Source organism: Platalea leucorodia (genome assembly GCF_965183815.1).
Source record: "Platalea leucorodia genome assembly, chromosome: 3".
NCBI lineage: Eukaryota > Metazoa > Chordata > Aves > Pelecaniformes > Threskiornithidae > Platalea > Platalea leucorodia.
The window spans coordinates 25,431,660-25,447,966 of NC_138825.1; the positions used below are offsets into that span (position 1 = coordinate 25,431,660).

The following is a 16,307-nucleotide window of genomic DNA, read 5'->3' on the forward strand; positions in this document are numbered from 1 at the left end:
TTCTATTAAACACTAGAGAATCTTCAAGGGACACAAGCCCAAATCCTCAAACAATCCCTTTTCCAAATTTCTACTGTCTGTCAGAGCTGTGCTTACATTTAGTGACACCTGATGCTCTCATTTGAAATAATAAAAATTAGTAACGTCAAAACTTGAGGACTCCAAAAAAGAACTGGGTCTGAAGACAGCACCTGAATGATCTGTATTGACTACTTCATCTTAAAAAAACTCCAGCTATGTATGGTAAGGAACAGTATTTCTTTCTTCAAGTGTCTGTGTATCAGTGTGGATGCTCTATGTGAATTGCAAGCAACACATACAAGTGAAAGATTTTCTTCTCTGCAAGGAACAGTTGCTCAAAATGTAGAGCTTCAAGATGCTCTGACTGCGAGAGCAGTGTTAATTTCTGAGCCTATGTTCACTGAGCACTGGAGGCCACTTGCACAGGACTTAATGGTCAAAACTGGAATTCTCACAAACAGAAAATCCACCTGTTAGATTTATTTTTAAGGGGAACTAGTCTAAAACTGGTTTTCCTCCATTCTGAGTGAAGTTTTGATTCTGCCACTCCCTACAAAGAGGAGCAAAATCTAGTTCACTGGTTGCACGCTACCTGCAGCGCTGAAAAGACAGACAGAGCTGACTCCCAAACTTCTTGTTCCCTTAGGTATTTTGAAGGAATTCAGGCTGAAATGAAAATTAACTGTTCTCCTACCAGCTCATTCTGTTCTGCTGTTGATGGTACTGAAAGGAATTAGAGGTGTGGAAGCAGTCCTAGTTTCCTTGTCCCACAAAGGGACATGGGAAGCGCATGCATCTTTAACCGACTGCGTCAAATCAGAAATCTAAGCTTGTAAGCACAGTACAGATACATACAGTGCATGCACACCCACTAGCACAGCAGGATCCACAGTGACACAAACCTGAAGAGAAACCAAGAAAGCAGCGCAAAGTATTACACAACTCTAATAGGCTAAACTTGTTGGTTTTGTCATCATTTGTTATTTCTCATGATCTCTGTGATGCATAAACTGGAACTCAAGGTACAGATTATTTTTCTATTTTCTCTAAACAGTACCGCTTCTGTGGAACACAATTTTAAACACATTTAAAAATTTAAATTTAGCTTACCATAAATCAAAGGGCTTACATAAAACTGATTTGCATGACAGCAATTACTTACATTTTCAATATCTGTGCACAGCAGTGAATGAGAACTTAAATCAAGGACTTGTAGTTGGAGTCTTGCTGCTTCCAGCTCCAAGGACAGATTCTCAGTTTGTTTTCTTTCTGCTGCCAGTTTGCACTCCATCTCCATAGTCACATTATTCAGTTTCTGCTGCCATTCTTCCTTGTCAGATAGATTTTTCTGTTTGAGATGATCTATTTCTTTTCTTTCAGAAAGTATAACTTCTTTCAGCTCTTGTATTTCCTCATTTTTCATATTCTCTTGAATGTGAAATTGGTCTTCGAGCACCTTGACGGCCTTCTCATATGTCTGACACAGCATCTGAAGTTCTTCAATTCTACTCTCAAGGTTAGATTTTCTAGGAGTAATACTCCTGGGCTCTCTAACAGAGTCCAATTTGTGATCATTATGACAATTTTCAACCAAAACTTTTGTTGTACCTTCTGGAATTATTTCTGCAGAACTGTCCGGCTGATTCATTTCCTCTGTCCATTGGCACGTACCACTGTTACAGGAATCAACCACCTCACTTACTTTTATAAAACAGGGACTTTCAAAAAGATCTGAAGAAGAAACCATGCACTTAGTTTCATCTAATTTAGGCAGCATGTCATTTTGGCTAGAAGATAGTGGCACTCTCACAGAATCTATATGAGCATTGCTCAGAGTTGTTGACAATGCAGAATTTTCTGCCTTCAATATTTCAATACAAGACTGTAGCTCAGATATCTTTGAGCTCATACTGCAATGTTGTTCACATAATTTTATATGTTCATTCTGGAAAGACAAAAGCTTCTCTCTTACTTCAGCAAAGTGTATTTTAACTTCTTTGCTGGACAATTTTAAATCTTTGTAGTCAGAACTGGGTCCAGTACTGCATTCTTTAAGTGTGGAGGTCATTTCCTTATTATCAAAATACATTCTCAGATCGTTGTTATCACTTTGATCCATAAGTTCATCGGGAAAAATAGCTTTCTCCGCTTTTAAATTTTCATCTGCATTCACTATGTTCTCTTTCTCCTCTGCCACTTTATTAACACCTGTGATGCTACTGGTCTTTGTGTCTTTAAATCCAGAAGCTAATACAATGTTCTCACTCTGCAACCTCTCACACATTTTCTCGAGCTTGCTCAGATTGTTTATCGTTACCTGCAAAGAGGATGCCAGTAAGACCGATGAATAACTTTCATCCATTCCTCTTTTGCCACAATTCTGGGAAGCACTATCATAATTATACTCCAATGAGTGGCCATCTTCATCTAATACTGTAAACGGAGAACCTGAAGTTTTCAATTCTTTAACAGACAGTAGTTCTTGCTGTAGTCTCTCTTTCTCTCTCACACTTTTCTCAAGTTCTACTTCCATGCCTTTTAAAGCAGTCTCCAGTTGCATCACTTCTAACCTGTAGTTCTCTAGGGAGAGTTCTCTGTCCTCAAAATCCATCTGAAGAAGCTCAAGTTTAACTTGGTATTTATTCAGCTCAGCATCCTTTTCTTCCATGGACTTCCTCAACTGTTCTGAGTGGAGTCTCTGTTCACAACTAACATCACACATTAGAGGTTCAATTTTTGTTTCTAGTTCCTTCCCTAATTGCTCCTTGTCTTGAAATACGATACCACATTTCTCTTGCATTGTATTTTGTGTTGCCCTGACATTTAACATTTCCTGTCTTAAACAGTCAAGCTCCATAGAAGGCACATGTTGGATACTGGAAAATTCTGACTGCAATTGCTGAAGTTCTTGAACCAAATCTTTTTTTATTTCTTCTGAGGCTATTAGTTTACATAAGATATCTTTATTCTCACTAAATACCTGTTTCTCATGTTCTAATTTTGCCTTTTTTTCCTCAAATTCACCTGTCTGCTCTCTCAGAATGCTCATCACATTTGCATTTTCTTCTTCCACCAATTTATACTTTTCTTGCAAAACTTTAAGCTCTGTTTTGATTTCTTCGGTTCTTGATTCAATACGTTGTCTTTCCTCCTTGTGTTTTCCAGACATTTCAGAAATTATTTCTTCTCTTTCCTTTAAACTATCAGAAATATTTTTATTTGCTTCCAGTAAAGTTATTTGTTCTTGCTCTAAAGCTCTGCTTAAATCCCTAAGGGTTGCATTTTCTTCAGTAAGTTCCTCAATTTTTTTGCTATATGAGCAAATCATTGAAGACATGTCCTTCTTCTCTGAATCCCATGTTCCAGACATGAGCTTCAGCTGTCTTACTGAATCCTCAAGCAACTTATTATTGATCTTTAAATCCTGAAGCTCAGCTTGTCGGTTTTCTAATCTTTCATTCAGAGTTTGCAGTTGCATGTCCTTTTCCTCAAGAATAGCTAAAGTTTTTTCAACTAATTTCTGACGTGCTGAAATATCTGCTTGCAAGTTACTAATGTGCTGTTTAGTTTCTGTCACGAAGCTTTTATGCATCCGTTCTACATTAAATAATCTTTCTTCTGTTTCACCCTTTGTTTGCAGTAAGTCTTCATACTGCTGCTGCTGATTTGAAATCAACTGCTTTTGAGCCACTAAAGAAATCTCAAGAGAAGAGATCTGATCTCGTAAAATGGCCAGATCCTTAATTTTACCTACTTCTAGAAGAGCTCTTGCACATCCATGATCCTCAGCAATGGAGTTATTTGCTGCAAATTGCAAATTATCCAACACAGTTTTATCCTGACCACTTTGTAAATTAACTCCTCCATCTTCTGTCATTTCTGACATATCTTTTGCTTTTACAAGACAACAGACTTTTTCATAGTCACCAAGCAAGTCATAACGTTGCTCCCTTTGCAGTCCTTCACTTGCTGCTAACTGTAACTTTTCTTCTAGCTCACCAACTCGGTTGGTAAGCTGGGATATTTTACAGGACATATTTTCTATCTCTTTACAGTACTTTTTATCAGAACATTCTGCTTTCTGCTGCAGTTCATCAAAAGCTTTTTTTTGTTCTTCTAATTCTGCACTTTTACATTCCAGCATGTCTTTAAGTTCTCTAATCTCTGTGCTTTTCCTGTCACTTTCAGTTTCCATCATTCTGAGTTTCTCACTATGCTCATGATTTTGGATTTGCTGACTTTGAAGGGAACTCTCCAAGTCATTAATATGACTCAGCATACCTTCCTTTTCAGACTTAAGTTTATTTATAAGATGATCATTTTCATTTTTCCATTGAGAAAAAGCAGTAGCCTCTTTTTGCAATTTTTCGCATTCTCTCTGCTTGAATCCAAGAAGCCTCTGCAACGCTTCTGATTCTTCCTCCATTTTACTTATTTTACAGTTTTGTTCTTTAATATGATTATCTTTTTCCTTGAGCAGGTCTTGGGTAGAATTTTGTTGCTTTTCCATGTCAGCTAAAGTTATTTTCAGCTTCTCCAGCAAAAGGGAGCTCTCTTGCTTTTTAAATTTCTCTTCCAGTAACTTCAGCTCTGCTTCCTGAAAAGTATTCTTATCTGTAAAAGAAAACACCATGAAATCTTTGCCAGTCAATACTGGCAAATCTACTGATAATTTTCTAGATGAAATATTACTATTTACCTTTACTATTTTCAATTCTCATTCTAGTCCAAAGCATTACTCTCAAGTTATATCACTGGATAAAGGATTGTTTGTATCACCTTAGGCTATCAGACACTATTTACTCATAGACATTATCAACTTTCCACTCTGCACTCCAAGCCAGTCAGTCCTTACTTCTCAGGTGTAACCACCTGTTGTTTCTGTGTCTCACTTTCACCAAGTTTTATATAAAGTAGCATTGCTACTTTAACCAAACACCAAACCAAAACAGGTTTCATTCCAGTATGTGACCTTCTTGTGGGTCAGTCTTATACTCCATTTCTGCCAAAGAATGTCTAATTCTACACAGTCATTTTCTAAATTGTCATAATTATTTCCCTGACTTGATAGAAACAGACTAAGAACCATCAAGGATAAGTACAGGGTTGGGGGGAAGGCACTACGTTCCACTAGCTATCTGTTAAAGGCTGCAAATTCTCTATATGATTAAAACCAAATCATCAGTTGAAAGCCAATGAAAAGTTCGGTCATTAATTTTAAGGAGAACAGAATCAAATTCAAAAGCTTCATTTTGAAATCTAACGTGAAGTTTGACTGATGCACAGAAACAACTGGGATGCACGGAAACAAGTGGGAATCTATCCCCTTCTTTTAGTCAGATCCAGCAGAACTACAAGGTATATTTCAACTCAATTCCTGAAAAACTGTAATCTCAATTAGAAAAACACTGCAAGCAAGACTCAACTATCGGTGGTTATGTAACATTTTTCCTTTTTTTTTTTTTTTTTTTTTTTTTTAAACTGTGAAATACATAGAAGAATTACAAAACAGAAGTTTTCTAGTTTAAAAAGATCCTATGAAATCCAGTTTGCTGGTAATTTCAGTACACTTTGATTAATTTAAAAATTGTGTATCTTCAGGAACTGTATATGTTCACAGACAAAAATTCATTTCCATTTAGGACAAACTCAATGTTGGTTAAAAACACTAATCATATCCCACAGCAGAAACCTTTTTACTTAATTCACAACGAAACTTACAGGACTGCAGGAAACATACATCATTAAACATGCAACAGGAGTTCTTAAAATTTCAATATGTAACTCACTTTTCATCTCTTCCGCAAAATTCTGGCTCTGCTTTAGAGACTGCTTGATTGTATTTAGTTCTTCTTCAAGTTGGTGGATCTCTTGCAATTTTTTTTGAAGTTGACAGTCAAGAACATTTTTCTCCTGCTTCACTTCCTAAAACAAAACCAAGTAACACCATATTTCATGTGAATTGCCAAGAAGATCAAAGAAATCAGTTCATTTAAATCAAAAGAAAGATACTCCATTAGGTCCCATTAAGTCTTTGGGCAGCTATGCCTGGGTTCCTAAGCACTGCTTGGGTACCTAAGCTGAACTATTCTTAACTAGTTGAGAGCACCCAAGAGATGTTGCCAGTTGACATATTTAGCATGCCTCTTGTTTGCCTAGAGCAAACAGCTCCACATGACATGCCGCAAACAGATTGAGACAGGACAGTACATATCCTACAAAATCTGAGCTGATGAAGTTAGACTACTTTCCCTGCAATGGCACCAAAATTAACAAGAAATTTATAGATCAGATTTCACCTACCATCTCATGTAGAGACAAGCTCTCTTTCCACTGAACATCATAGAATGGAATCATAGGATCGTTTAGGTTGGAAAAGACCTTTAAGATCATCAAGTCCAACCGTTAACCTAGCATCATCACGGCAACACTGGTCAAATTTTATTTAGAAGTGCTTACTCTTTCAGAGGGCTGTTTTACCATTAAGAGTATTTTCTTCCAACTAAATTGAGTTAAAAAAACAAAACAAAACACACACAAAACTATGTAACTACACTGTATCTAGGAAGCCAAATAAAAGTTCTTTTAAGGAAACTAATCCTTTACTAATCCAAACTCTTGTGCTGCTGGACAACAGATGGCATGGAACTGGCATGGCCCAACTGGAAACAGGCCATCAATTATTCATCCGTTTACTACTAGCAGATGGGCAGCAATTCACAAAAGCCAAGCCCAAGAAATGGAAAGGTCTGGATGAAAAAAATTAAAAGCTTGCTGGCATGGCAGTCTTGTTTTTTGCAACAACATAAATAAATCACCCTCAGAACATGATTAAAATTGTCACTGTCACTAACAGTTACCTTCCCTTCTACTCATAGCCTTCCCTACCCCCAGTTTAAAAAAAAAAAAAAAAAAAATCCAGCCACATATAAGTTTCAATGAAGAAAGTTTTCTAGCAATCTTAATAATTTTTCAAAGTACAAGTGTCCAAACTTCTTGCATTCAAAGCACCATACACAGATGCAATACAAGAACATGAAGTAAACAACCATGTTCATTAGAAAAATCTAGGGTGATCTACGGAAAGAAAACCAAATAAGTTTAAGGAATTAAAATGTCTGAAAGGTCCAGTTATTTTGATTTGGTGCAAACATTCCCAATAACCAGCACTCAGCAAAACCCAGGAACCCATAGTTTAATGGACTAAGTATCTGATAGTAACTAGCCATTTACGCTTTCCAAAGCTATAAGTAAAAGAGTCAATTTGGTTTCAATCCAGTTATCAATTCTACTTGTACGCTGTATTACTCAAGTTAGCCATTCTGCTATTGTCCCTTGAAAAAGCAAAAACCAAACCAAAGCAAACTCCAAAACCTATATGCAGGTAGTACTATTATTCTGGAGAAACTCTTCACAGGGCAGGCTTATGAGCAGTTTAGGGACTGACTGACCAATTTTTCCAAGAATAGTTATCGGCTTGCTTGCACCATCAAAGTGTAAACCATATGCGAAGATGCCAGAACTGCTAAGCTATTGAGATATCACCATTGCAAAGCTTAGTAGTCCTCAGACTAAGCATAACCTGTATGTCTCACATGTGTATCTGTTTTGCAACTTTTTTGGAACACCGGTCTTATTATACAGTAAGGACTAAACACAGCAGTGGATTTACCAGCTGAAAACAACTGTATTCTCCAGTGGGTAGTTAGACTACTAGTGTAAGACCACAACAATTTCCATTTAATAAAGGTAAAGAAATGCCAATCTCTCTCATTTTCTTTTGCTATAAACAACATCTACTGTCAACAAAGCCTCCAAGAGTTTGAAACAATTTGATGTAATTTTTTGCATTATACTTATTTATGAAAGTGAGGCAGACAAGCCACGCCCTAAGTTCTGCTGACATATACCATGCTTTCTCATGTGCAAGTCTTAAGATAGAGAACTGTAGTGTTACTGATCTCTTCAGATATTACAATCTCCCCCAGATTAAGCTCTTTTATAGATTTATTGGTTATGTTCTAATACATCACCGCTGTCACCAGCTGTTGAATTGTCTGACCAAGACAAACAAATATGAAGAAAGAAATCTTACTATAGTTACAGCCTAGTAAGATGGATATAAGACTGGGAGATAAAATGAAGCACAACCAAGAATTTGCAGCGAAAAAGGTATTTCCACAAATTAGATGCTCTCTGACAATGGGAGCTCAAAAAAACTGTATCAAATCTAACCTGACTCCATAATTTCAAAGCCAGAAAGGGCATGAGACTACAATATCTGCTATAAACTACTTTTTTTTGGTCTAAAAATAGGAAAGATTACATTAAGAATGTCCAGAAGCTTGATGGAGGCTTTCCTCTTCTGAGATACATTGGAAGAACAAAAATTATCTTGATTAGTCTTACCACTGGAAAGCACTGGTTACATTTATTTACTAAATAGGCTTCAAGGACCACTATCTGCCACCGAGGCCAAGTGGCATGGAACAGCCCATATCTGTACCACTAAAGTCTTCTGTCTTCCAAAACAGGTGGCTCTAACCAAACCGCTTGCTGGGAATGGTCCCAGGCTCATGTGAACTCCCAAACTGTGCCTGGGAATTGTATGAAAGAGTGCTAGTCAGCTGGGCCAAAGCCATGTGAAGTGCTGTTCTAACAATTAACAGTATAAATAGTCACATTCCAATAGCTGGGAATGTTCCCAGACATTGTGATCTACCAGCATGAATGAACCTAAAGTTTCACGGTATACTAAAGCTGTACCATTGTTTGTGCTGATCCAAACAAAACCCACTATCTTACTTTAAATTTGTTCATAGAATTTTGACAGGTAAATTTTTGTCAGAAATTATGCCAGATTATTTTATATCTGCTCATGAGAACAGGCAACAAGCAAAATAAGAGAGTGTTTAAGTAAAACAAACCATGACATGGATTACGTAGGTATTGAGGTCTTTTTTTTACTTCCAATTCTCCAAATAAAGGACGAAATTTGCATTGAGAGGTCTCTAGTGGCACAACTGCAACAATTTCAAGTGTAGCTGCTCTAATTGCCACCAAAGCAAAACAATATAACTGAGAAGATAAAGGAGACATTAAGTGAAAAGATTTCTGCATCTGTGAATATGAGGTGGTATGGCAGCATCCAAAGACTTCTCTGAATTTATCTTCATTTGGGGGAAGTTTTTACAGCAGTGTGTATTTGTTGGACTGTGTTTCTTCTAAGAAACATGCTTTTTTTTTTTTTTTTTTTTAAAGAGGATATAGTACATCTTTGTACAAAATCACTGAGTTTGGCAGTGTGCATCAAAGCAGTAGTCAATGATTCTAGAATTTACTTTTAAAATCAGACAAGCATTGATATATTTTTATTTCAGGACCAAGAGCAAGAACAAAACAAAAACCTATTTTTGATAAGAGTTAAGTCCAACATGAACAAGAACCATATCAGCAGCATTACAGTAACGAATCCTAACCACGCAGCCAGTTCCACAAATGACATTAACATACATGACGTTAGTGAAGACCTCATTTTGTGTTACAACTAAGATACGTTATTAAGATAATCCATAAAAGTATTTAAAGATTGCTTATGGGAAAATACGCTACGCAACTAAATGCTCGACGGTATTAGTGCTTACAGATTGGCAATTTATGCTATTAATTCTACGAACTACTCCTCTGCATTGGTTACCTCAAAGCTTCTTGTCAAATCAGTTTCCTTAGCCTGGGCTGCTAATAAAGCCTGCTCTGCTCTGCACAGCTTCTGGGTAAGATCACTGGCATCGTGTTCCAAGCATTGTTTCACTGCCATTACCTGTAAGAATGTTGAAAATTGACGTTATATTCACAGGCATATATAACTTCTTTTTTAAACTCCCATTCTTGAACTCCAACATTCTATTACAAAATAAAACTACATCATTTAATCCCACCATGAACCTAAGGTTGCTTTACTGTGGTTTAGAAAATAGCTGCTTATTGCCTTTCCACTCCTTTGCCTCTGAGCAGAATGATGGTATGTCTCTAAAATACATGAATTTCTAGACTGTCTGAAACTGGATTAATACATCCAACTTACAGCTACATCACCACAATGATATCTGTAGGATACAAATGAGATTGGGAATGTAATAGCCCTTTTGCTAAGCTATGAGAATCAGAAAGTTAGGATCATAACTGCACTTATTGCTTCATTGACACATATTTTATAAAAACTGAACAGGCTTTAGCTCTTTCAAAATAGTCCTATAATGCTCCAGATTAAAAAAGAAGGAAATGACATTATCAGGTCAAAAAAGGAAAAAAAAAAAAGCCTATTCTGAGGTCATTAGGTAATAAATTAGCTTTCTTGGAGAAAGAACTAAAAGGCACCTATTTTTCTCTCTATGAAATCAATTTCTTCAGTAAGCATATACAAAAGAATGTGCATATAAAGAAACTTCCACTGAAAACATTTGACTGAATGTATTCCCATGGCTATATTTCTAAAATAAAACAAGCCTGCAAGAAAGCTGTTGTCAGTTTTAGAAATGCTGTTTCAGTGCAGCCTGCCTGCTAATGGGGTTTCTCAATATAACTTTAAAAAACTTGTGGCCCTTTTTAGAAATTCAGTTAGCTCTGCTGCTTTATAGCTGCTCTCAAGAGTTTTTTGAGGCTTTTAAACATTCTTCTTTTCTCATCACCTGCTCTTCAGGCTTGTGCTGCTTTCTAACTTCCTTAAAATTGTGCTTTTGTGACAACTAATGTGTTCTAATAGCTAGTTGCTGCCAAAGCTGTGCAAGACCTTCTTCATACTGATGTTCCTCCTTACACAAGCCCCATCTGAATTTGTGGAGAACCAGTTCAGGGAGTTAAACTGATAGCAAACACTTGTGCCTGTGTACACATATGCTAATTTACATATAATGTTTTCTTTGCTTTTTCAGCTTCTGTATCAGCTCTCTGCAGGGTCACATGATGGGTAGCACTGCTAAGAAAGAAGTACCAGGAGCACATGGCCAAGGTGTATGAAATGGGGCTGTTGTTCCAAAGGGCAACTAACTCTGGATCAGTTTAGCTCTATCACCAAACTGCACCTCTGCACATTTTCTATATAAGGCATCTCCCGTGATCAGCTTTAGCTGCTCCTCCCTCAAACAGATTTATTTTAGCTGCACTGTTCTGCATTCACATCTCCTTCCCTGTGGGAAATGGACTAGCCCCAAACTTTTAAAAGCCTGTAATTCACATTTAAATACATAGTATTTCAGTGAGAAATGGTAAATACAAAACAGCTAATACAAACTGCACAAAACATTAATACAAGTCCCCACATAAATTCTTTTTTGCTTTATGTATAATTAAATAAAGGCAGTACTTCTGAGACAACTAAATACCAGCTCTAGTAGAAGATTTTAATATAAAAAAGCCTACTTTGTCAAATTCTGCCTGCAGAGCATTGAAGTCATTTTTGGCTTGCTGTAGCTCCTGATTCAGTTTGTTTCTTATCTGGTGGCACTGCTGATCCAGTGTTTGTAAGGAACGTTGCTGACAAGAGAGTTCCTAGAAAACAGCAGTACAGTAGAAAAGAAATGAACACATAACTGCAACAAGTCTCTGTTTTGGCTACTGGAGCGATCAGAACTGATTTTCATTAGCAGATACTGTTCACTTACACAGTGAACAACCGCTTAAGAACAACTTTGATGCATGCTGCAAATGTCACATGGGCAAGAATGGCCCTAACCCGATTTACGTCATCTGCTTAAAAACTCCATTACAGCAACATTCTTATCACAGAAAGGGAAAAAAAAAAAATTAATCTAAAACTAGTGAAAGCAATGGTATTAAAATTCTTCATCCTAAAGATGAGCTTCATATAAGAATTACGTTACGCTACAACTGGACAAACTCATCTCTGCTATTATTTACTTACCATACTATAGGGTCAATTTTTTTTCTAGGAAAATTAAAAAATAGTCTTAAAAAATACCTAGCATGGGCCTGAGCAACAAGATAATCTTACAAGGGCAGTCATGAAAACTACACAAAAAATAGTATTCCCAAACCAGACTTCCTGAAATCTGTAGAAGGACAATATAGTTCATGTGGATCTTGTGACATGCCAAGTAGGCATCCATTAGGATAAACAGCTGTACTTGTCATTTCTCATGAGGCGTCTTCCTGTGTCTTTGGACCTTATAGTTGTGATTCTGCACAGATTTCAGAGGTTTATTAGGATGTAAAACAGTAAGAGTCGTGAGGGTAATAAAAAGCAATGACGGAAAAAAAAGGATATTTATCAGCAGTAATCTCTATGCAAAAGTTGCAATATGCTCTACGAACAAATTCTAAGATCCTTGTGAAGGGGAAAAGGCAATAAAGTGCTTGTGCTTCTCTTATTAGTTCTAGAGTATAGGCGTAGTTACAGGCAAGCTGCTTCACTAAAAGACACAGTACCATACTGTCACCAATCAAACAAACAAAACAAAAGAAAGAAAAAAGGCGGGGGGGGGGAAGAGTTGTTCACAGTGAGGGAACTAGAGCTGACATTTTCTGCAATGTGGCTCTGGCTCCCAGGTGCATGAACCCCCTGCACACAAGTCAGTGTATTTTAGTCAGTCACATCTGTGAAATGATGCCAGCATCCTTTACATTCTGCTCAAGAGCAAAAACAGCACAAGAGGCCCAAGCACTTCCTACATCAGTAAGACATCCAGCAAACAAACACCTCTTGTTTATCAGGGAAAGTATGAATGAGTGTGGAACTGTCATAAACAGAAAACCTGGAAAGATCAATGTTAAAAAAAAATATATAAAATATATATTTATTATAATATTTAAATAAATAAATATATATTTAAATAAAAATATATAAATATATAAAAATTATAAATATAATATATAAATATATATATTTTTTATATATATAATTTAGCATTTTTTACATAGAACCCAATATAGGTAAGACTGCAACTGCATTCCCACACAAAAGAAGGTGACAGAAGCTCTATACAATTTAGAAAGGAAAGATGTGAGACCAGCTGGGTGTCACAGTAGCTGACACTAGTAACCAATGCTGAGTAAAGTACATACTAGCTGCAAAGAGCTCTTCTGCAAACCTCTGGTCAGGACCATTTCCTGAGCTCATGCAAGGAGGCCCTTTGGACCCTAGTGCACTCCTTATTAATGAAAGGATGAATTCAATGTCTTTGAATGTCTTTGTCAGAGTGAAGGCCCACATCTAAGGTGTCTGGAATAACCTGCCTTCTGAAGGTGCCTCTGTCTCTGCAGAGTAAAGTAGAGGCCTAAGTAACAAGCTTAGGCTGACACTTAGATTTCAGATGTTGAAGTAAGGCGATATGAATCTCACCTTTTCAATTTGAAGCTTGGATGGAAACACTTAAATAAAATTTGAGAGAGAACATTGGAAACTATGCCCTGATGCAAGTGCAACTCAAACTAGCCTGTGTTACCATCTCGGAACAAGGCCTAGAGCTTCTCAGGCCTTTCTGAAAGTTCATGAAATGCATTCCTGGATCTCACCTGCCTTCTAGAAACAGAAATATAATAAGGAGCACACCAGCAAGGCTTTACAGGATGGAATTCAGTAGGACCAGCACCAGTATATCTAGTTTTCACAGAAGGGAAGAATCCCTCCCTGAGGAAAACATACAGATCAGAATTTCCACAATATTACACAAACTTGGATGCCAGAATATATAAAACAGAGGTTTAAATTGAACTTGACAGCCAAATATAAATGAACGAACATTAAGCAAACTTCATAAAAGCCTATAACTGCTCACAGATGACAAACATTACAGAAAAAAAGAGAGAGTTCTTCACAGTTAACGGCCTTGCTGAACAACCTAGGATGACAGTATGTGGATTTACATATTAGCCTTATGAAGGCCTTTTTTTTTCCTAACTAAAAATAAATTTTGCTTCACAGGAGCAGTTGCTGTGCATGGCACAAACTGCCTGACATCCAAGCTATCAGCTATTCAGACAAGCTGTAGCAACAAACAACCCATGTGGAGGATGATGTGCTGCTTCTCTGAAAGAATGTCTCAGAAATACCATATTCTTAAATGATCCCACTGAATAGAGTGCCAGCGCCCAAGGGGCATGCATCAGGCATAGCCGCCCCAGTATATACTGGGTTTGTAAGGAGAAACCATGACAGAAAGTTCATGGGCCCCCAACCCATCTTTTGATGACTACTTCTAGACAAGGTTCAGTACGTCTTTGAGATCCGGGGTTAGCACCTAGACTAACATATTTTGTGAAACCACTTTTTCCACTCAAGAGCATTGTTAGCAGCACTGTTCATCGGCCACTCCAGCAGAATTCCTCTGCCAATTATTTTATCTTTCTGAATATATCTCGGAGAAAACGTTTCAGGTTAAACATTTGACACAACAGCAGTCTTCTGCAGGGCAATGCCCTTACCCAATCCCCAAAGCAAACTTAAAATACCCGTCTGAAATGGCACTATCACATCCAAATCTGTGTCTTTGATTTCCTAACACTGGTTATGTTATTAACTTAAAAAGAAAAATACAAAGAGTTTGGACCTAATCCAAATCAGCTAAATGTAACTTCACTCCAGAAAAAGTTCCTGGGATACTGCTACATTTTGTCTCTCTGCAAGAGCTGGCACAACGGAAACGGAAGACACTTATGCTAATCCCACATTTTACCATCTTCTGAGCATGAACCAAAATTAGAAGAATAGAGATATCATTCTAAAGAAATTATTTTCTTGTGTGCGAGATCATGAAAAAATAACTCAGATTCCACAGAAAGAACTGAGTCAGTTATTAAGTTTTAACTCACATATACATAATTCTGTGAGCCATAAAGCCTAGTTTCTCATGGATTTGTATCTCAATTGGGTGTCTCGCACATATTCTTCATTGTCTAGTGAATACTAACATAATTCTGCATCTCTCCAACAGCCTCTCCCCTCCGTTGGGATGTTTGTTTTCAGTTTTTTAATTACCTTTGCAACTTTTGCCTCTCTATCAAATATGATTGCAATTAACTGAAAAGCAGATATGCAAAATAAGCCATGTGATTTCATCTCCGTAGGAAGTCAAAAAGTTCTTCTTTCCTTACCTGTTGGTATTCCTTTTCTTTTGCCTTTATTTTTTGTTCTAAAGATTGACGAGCACTCTCAGCATTTTGTCTTTGGCAATTCAGTTCTTCTGACAATCTTTTCACCTTTTGCTCCATCATTTGGACCTATAATAATTTAGTTATCAATCACAAGTGTTAAAAACGCAAGTGACATTTTATTTAAATTTATATGCATTCATATAAAAAGACTGATTTCACCTACTACAATTGTTCTAGCATTCATATAACCTACAGCATAACTTTAGCTGGTACTATATAAATTCTTAGCAATCCAAAGTACTAAACTCATACTTGCTTACGTTAGCAATAACATGTATATATAGAGAATATATACACACATATATATAGTTAGGTGTGTATATATATATACACACATATGTGCATACACACACAAAATAATAAAAACATCTTCAGAAAATCAATGTCTTCGACAGTCTACAGAAGCATACTGTATTGACACTAAAAATATATTTTCAGTACCTCAGGCTGCTATGAACTAAAGAATGACCACTAGCTGCTAAACAACTACATGTTTAGACTGAAAATAACTGGATATACCACTGAATTTCAGAGTGATTCAGCACATTGATTTGGATAGGGAAAAAAGAGGCAACTATCTTAGTCGAATTCAACAACAACAGAAGAGTGTTTTTCACAATTTAAACTTTAATTAAAAAAAAAAAATCGGTAGCCTATGTTCTAGGTTAACCTCCATGTTAAGAGTATGTCAGCTGGTTATCTAATTCAGTTTATTATGTTAATACTACATTACTTAAGAGAGTGGGGCAATGTCCACTGAACTCCCTGAACAGAAAAAACACATTTTTATTCCAAAAACCAATCTGTTAATGCGAAATATGTACAATATTTTTTTCCCCAGGGGGTAAGAAAAATGGCAAGGGTGAACAGGGTTGTTTTCTTTTCCAGCAAGAAGGGCTGCTTAATGAGTTAGTGAAACAATAGTCTATCTGTGTCACAAGAAAATAAGAAGCAGGTAGTAGTATTGGGATGTCTGGTTATTAGGCACAGAGTGCAGGGATCGTGAGCTCCTGTAAGATCACATGGAAACTTGCCTGTAGAAGGGCTGCAGACCTCACAAGATGTGAAAATTCTTGATACCACAGAGGAGTTACTGTGGTCAAGGTACCAGCGACAGA

The 16,307-nt window shown here is 36.9% G+C and overlaps 1 protein-coding gene across 1 annotated transcript in view; it reads right to left on the bottom strand.

The window, feature by feature from the left end:
- The window catches only part of CENPF (centromere protein F), a gene marked incomplete at both ends in the record, with an annotated part of 42,292 nt that overhangs the window by 13,258 nt on the left and 12,727 nt on the right, over positions 1-16,307 (bottom strand). Inside the window, 5 exons of the mRNA XM_082305240.1 lie at positions 1,184-4,635; positions 5,811-5,946; positions 9,719-9,841; positions 11,440-11,568; positions 15,130-15,255. Of these exons, the coding sequence (XP_082161366.1) occupies positions 1,184-4,635; positions 5,811-5,946; positions 9,719-9,841; positions 11,440-11,568; positions 15,130-15,255 (3,966 nt within the window). The remainder of the gene's footprint in view (positions 1-1,183; positions 4,636-5,810; positions 5,947-9,718; positions 9,842-11,439; positions 11,569-15,129; positions 15,256-16,307) is intronic.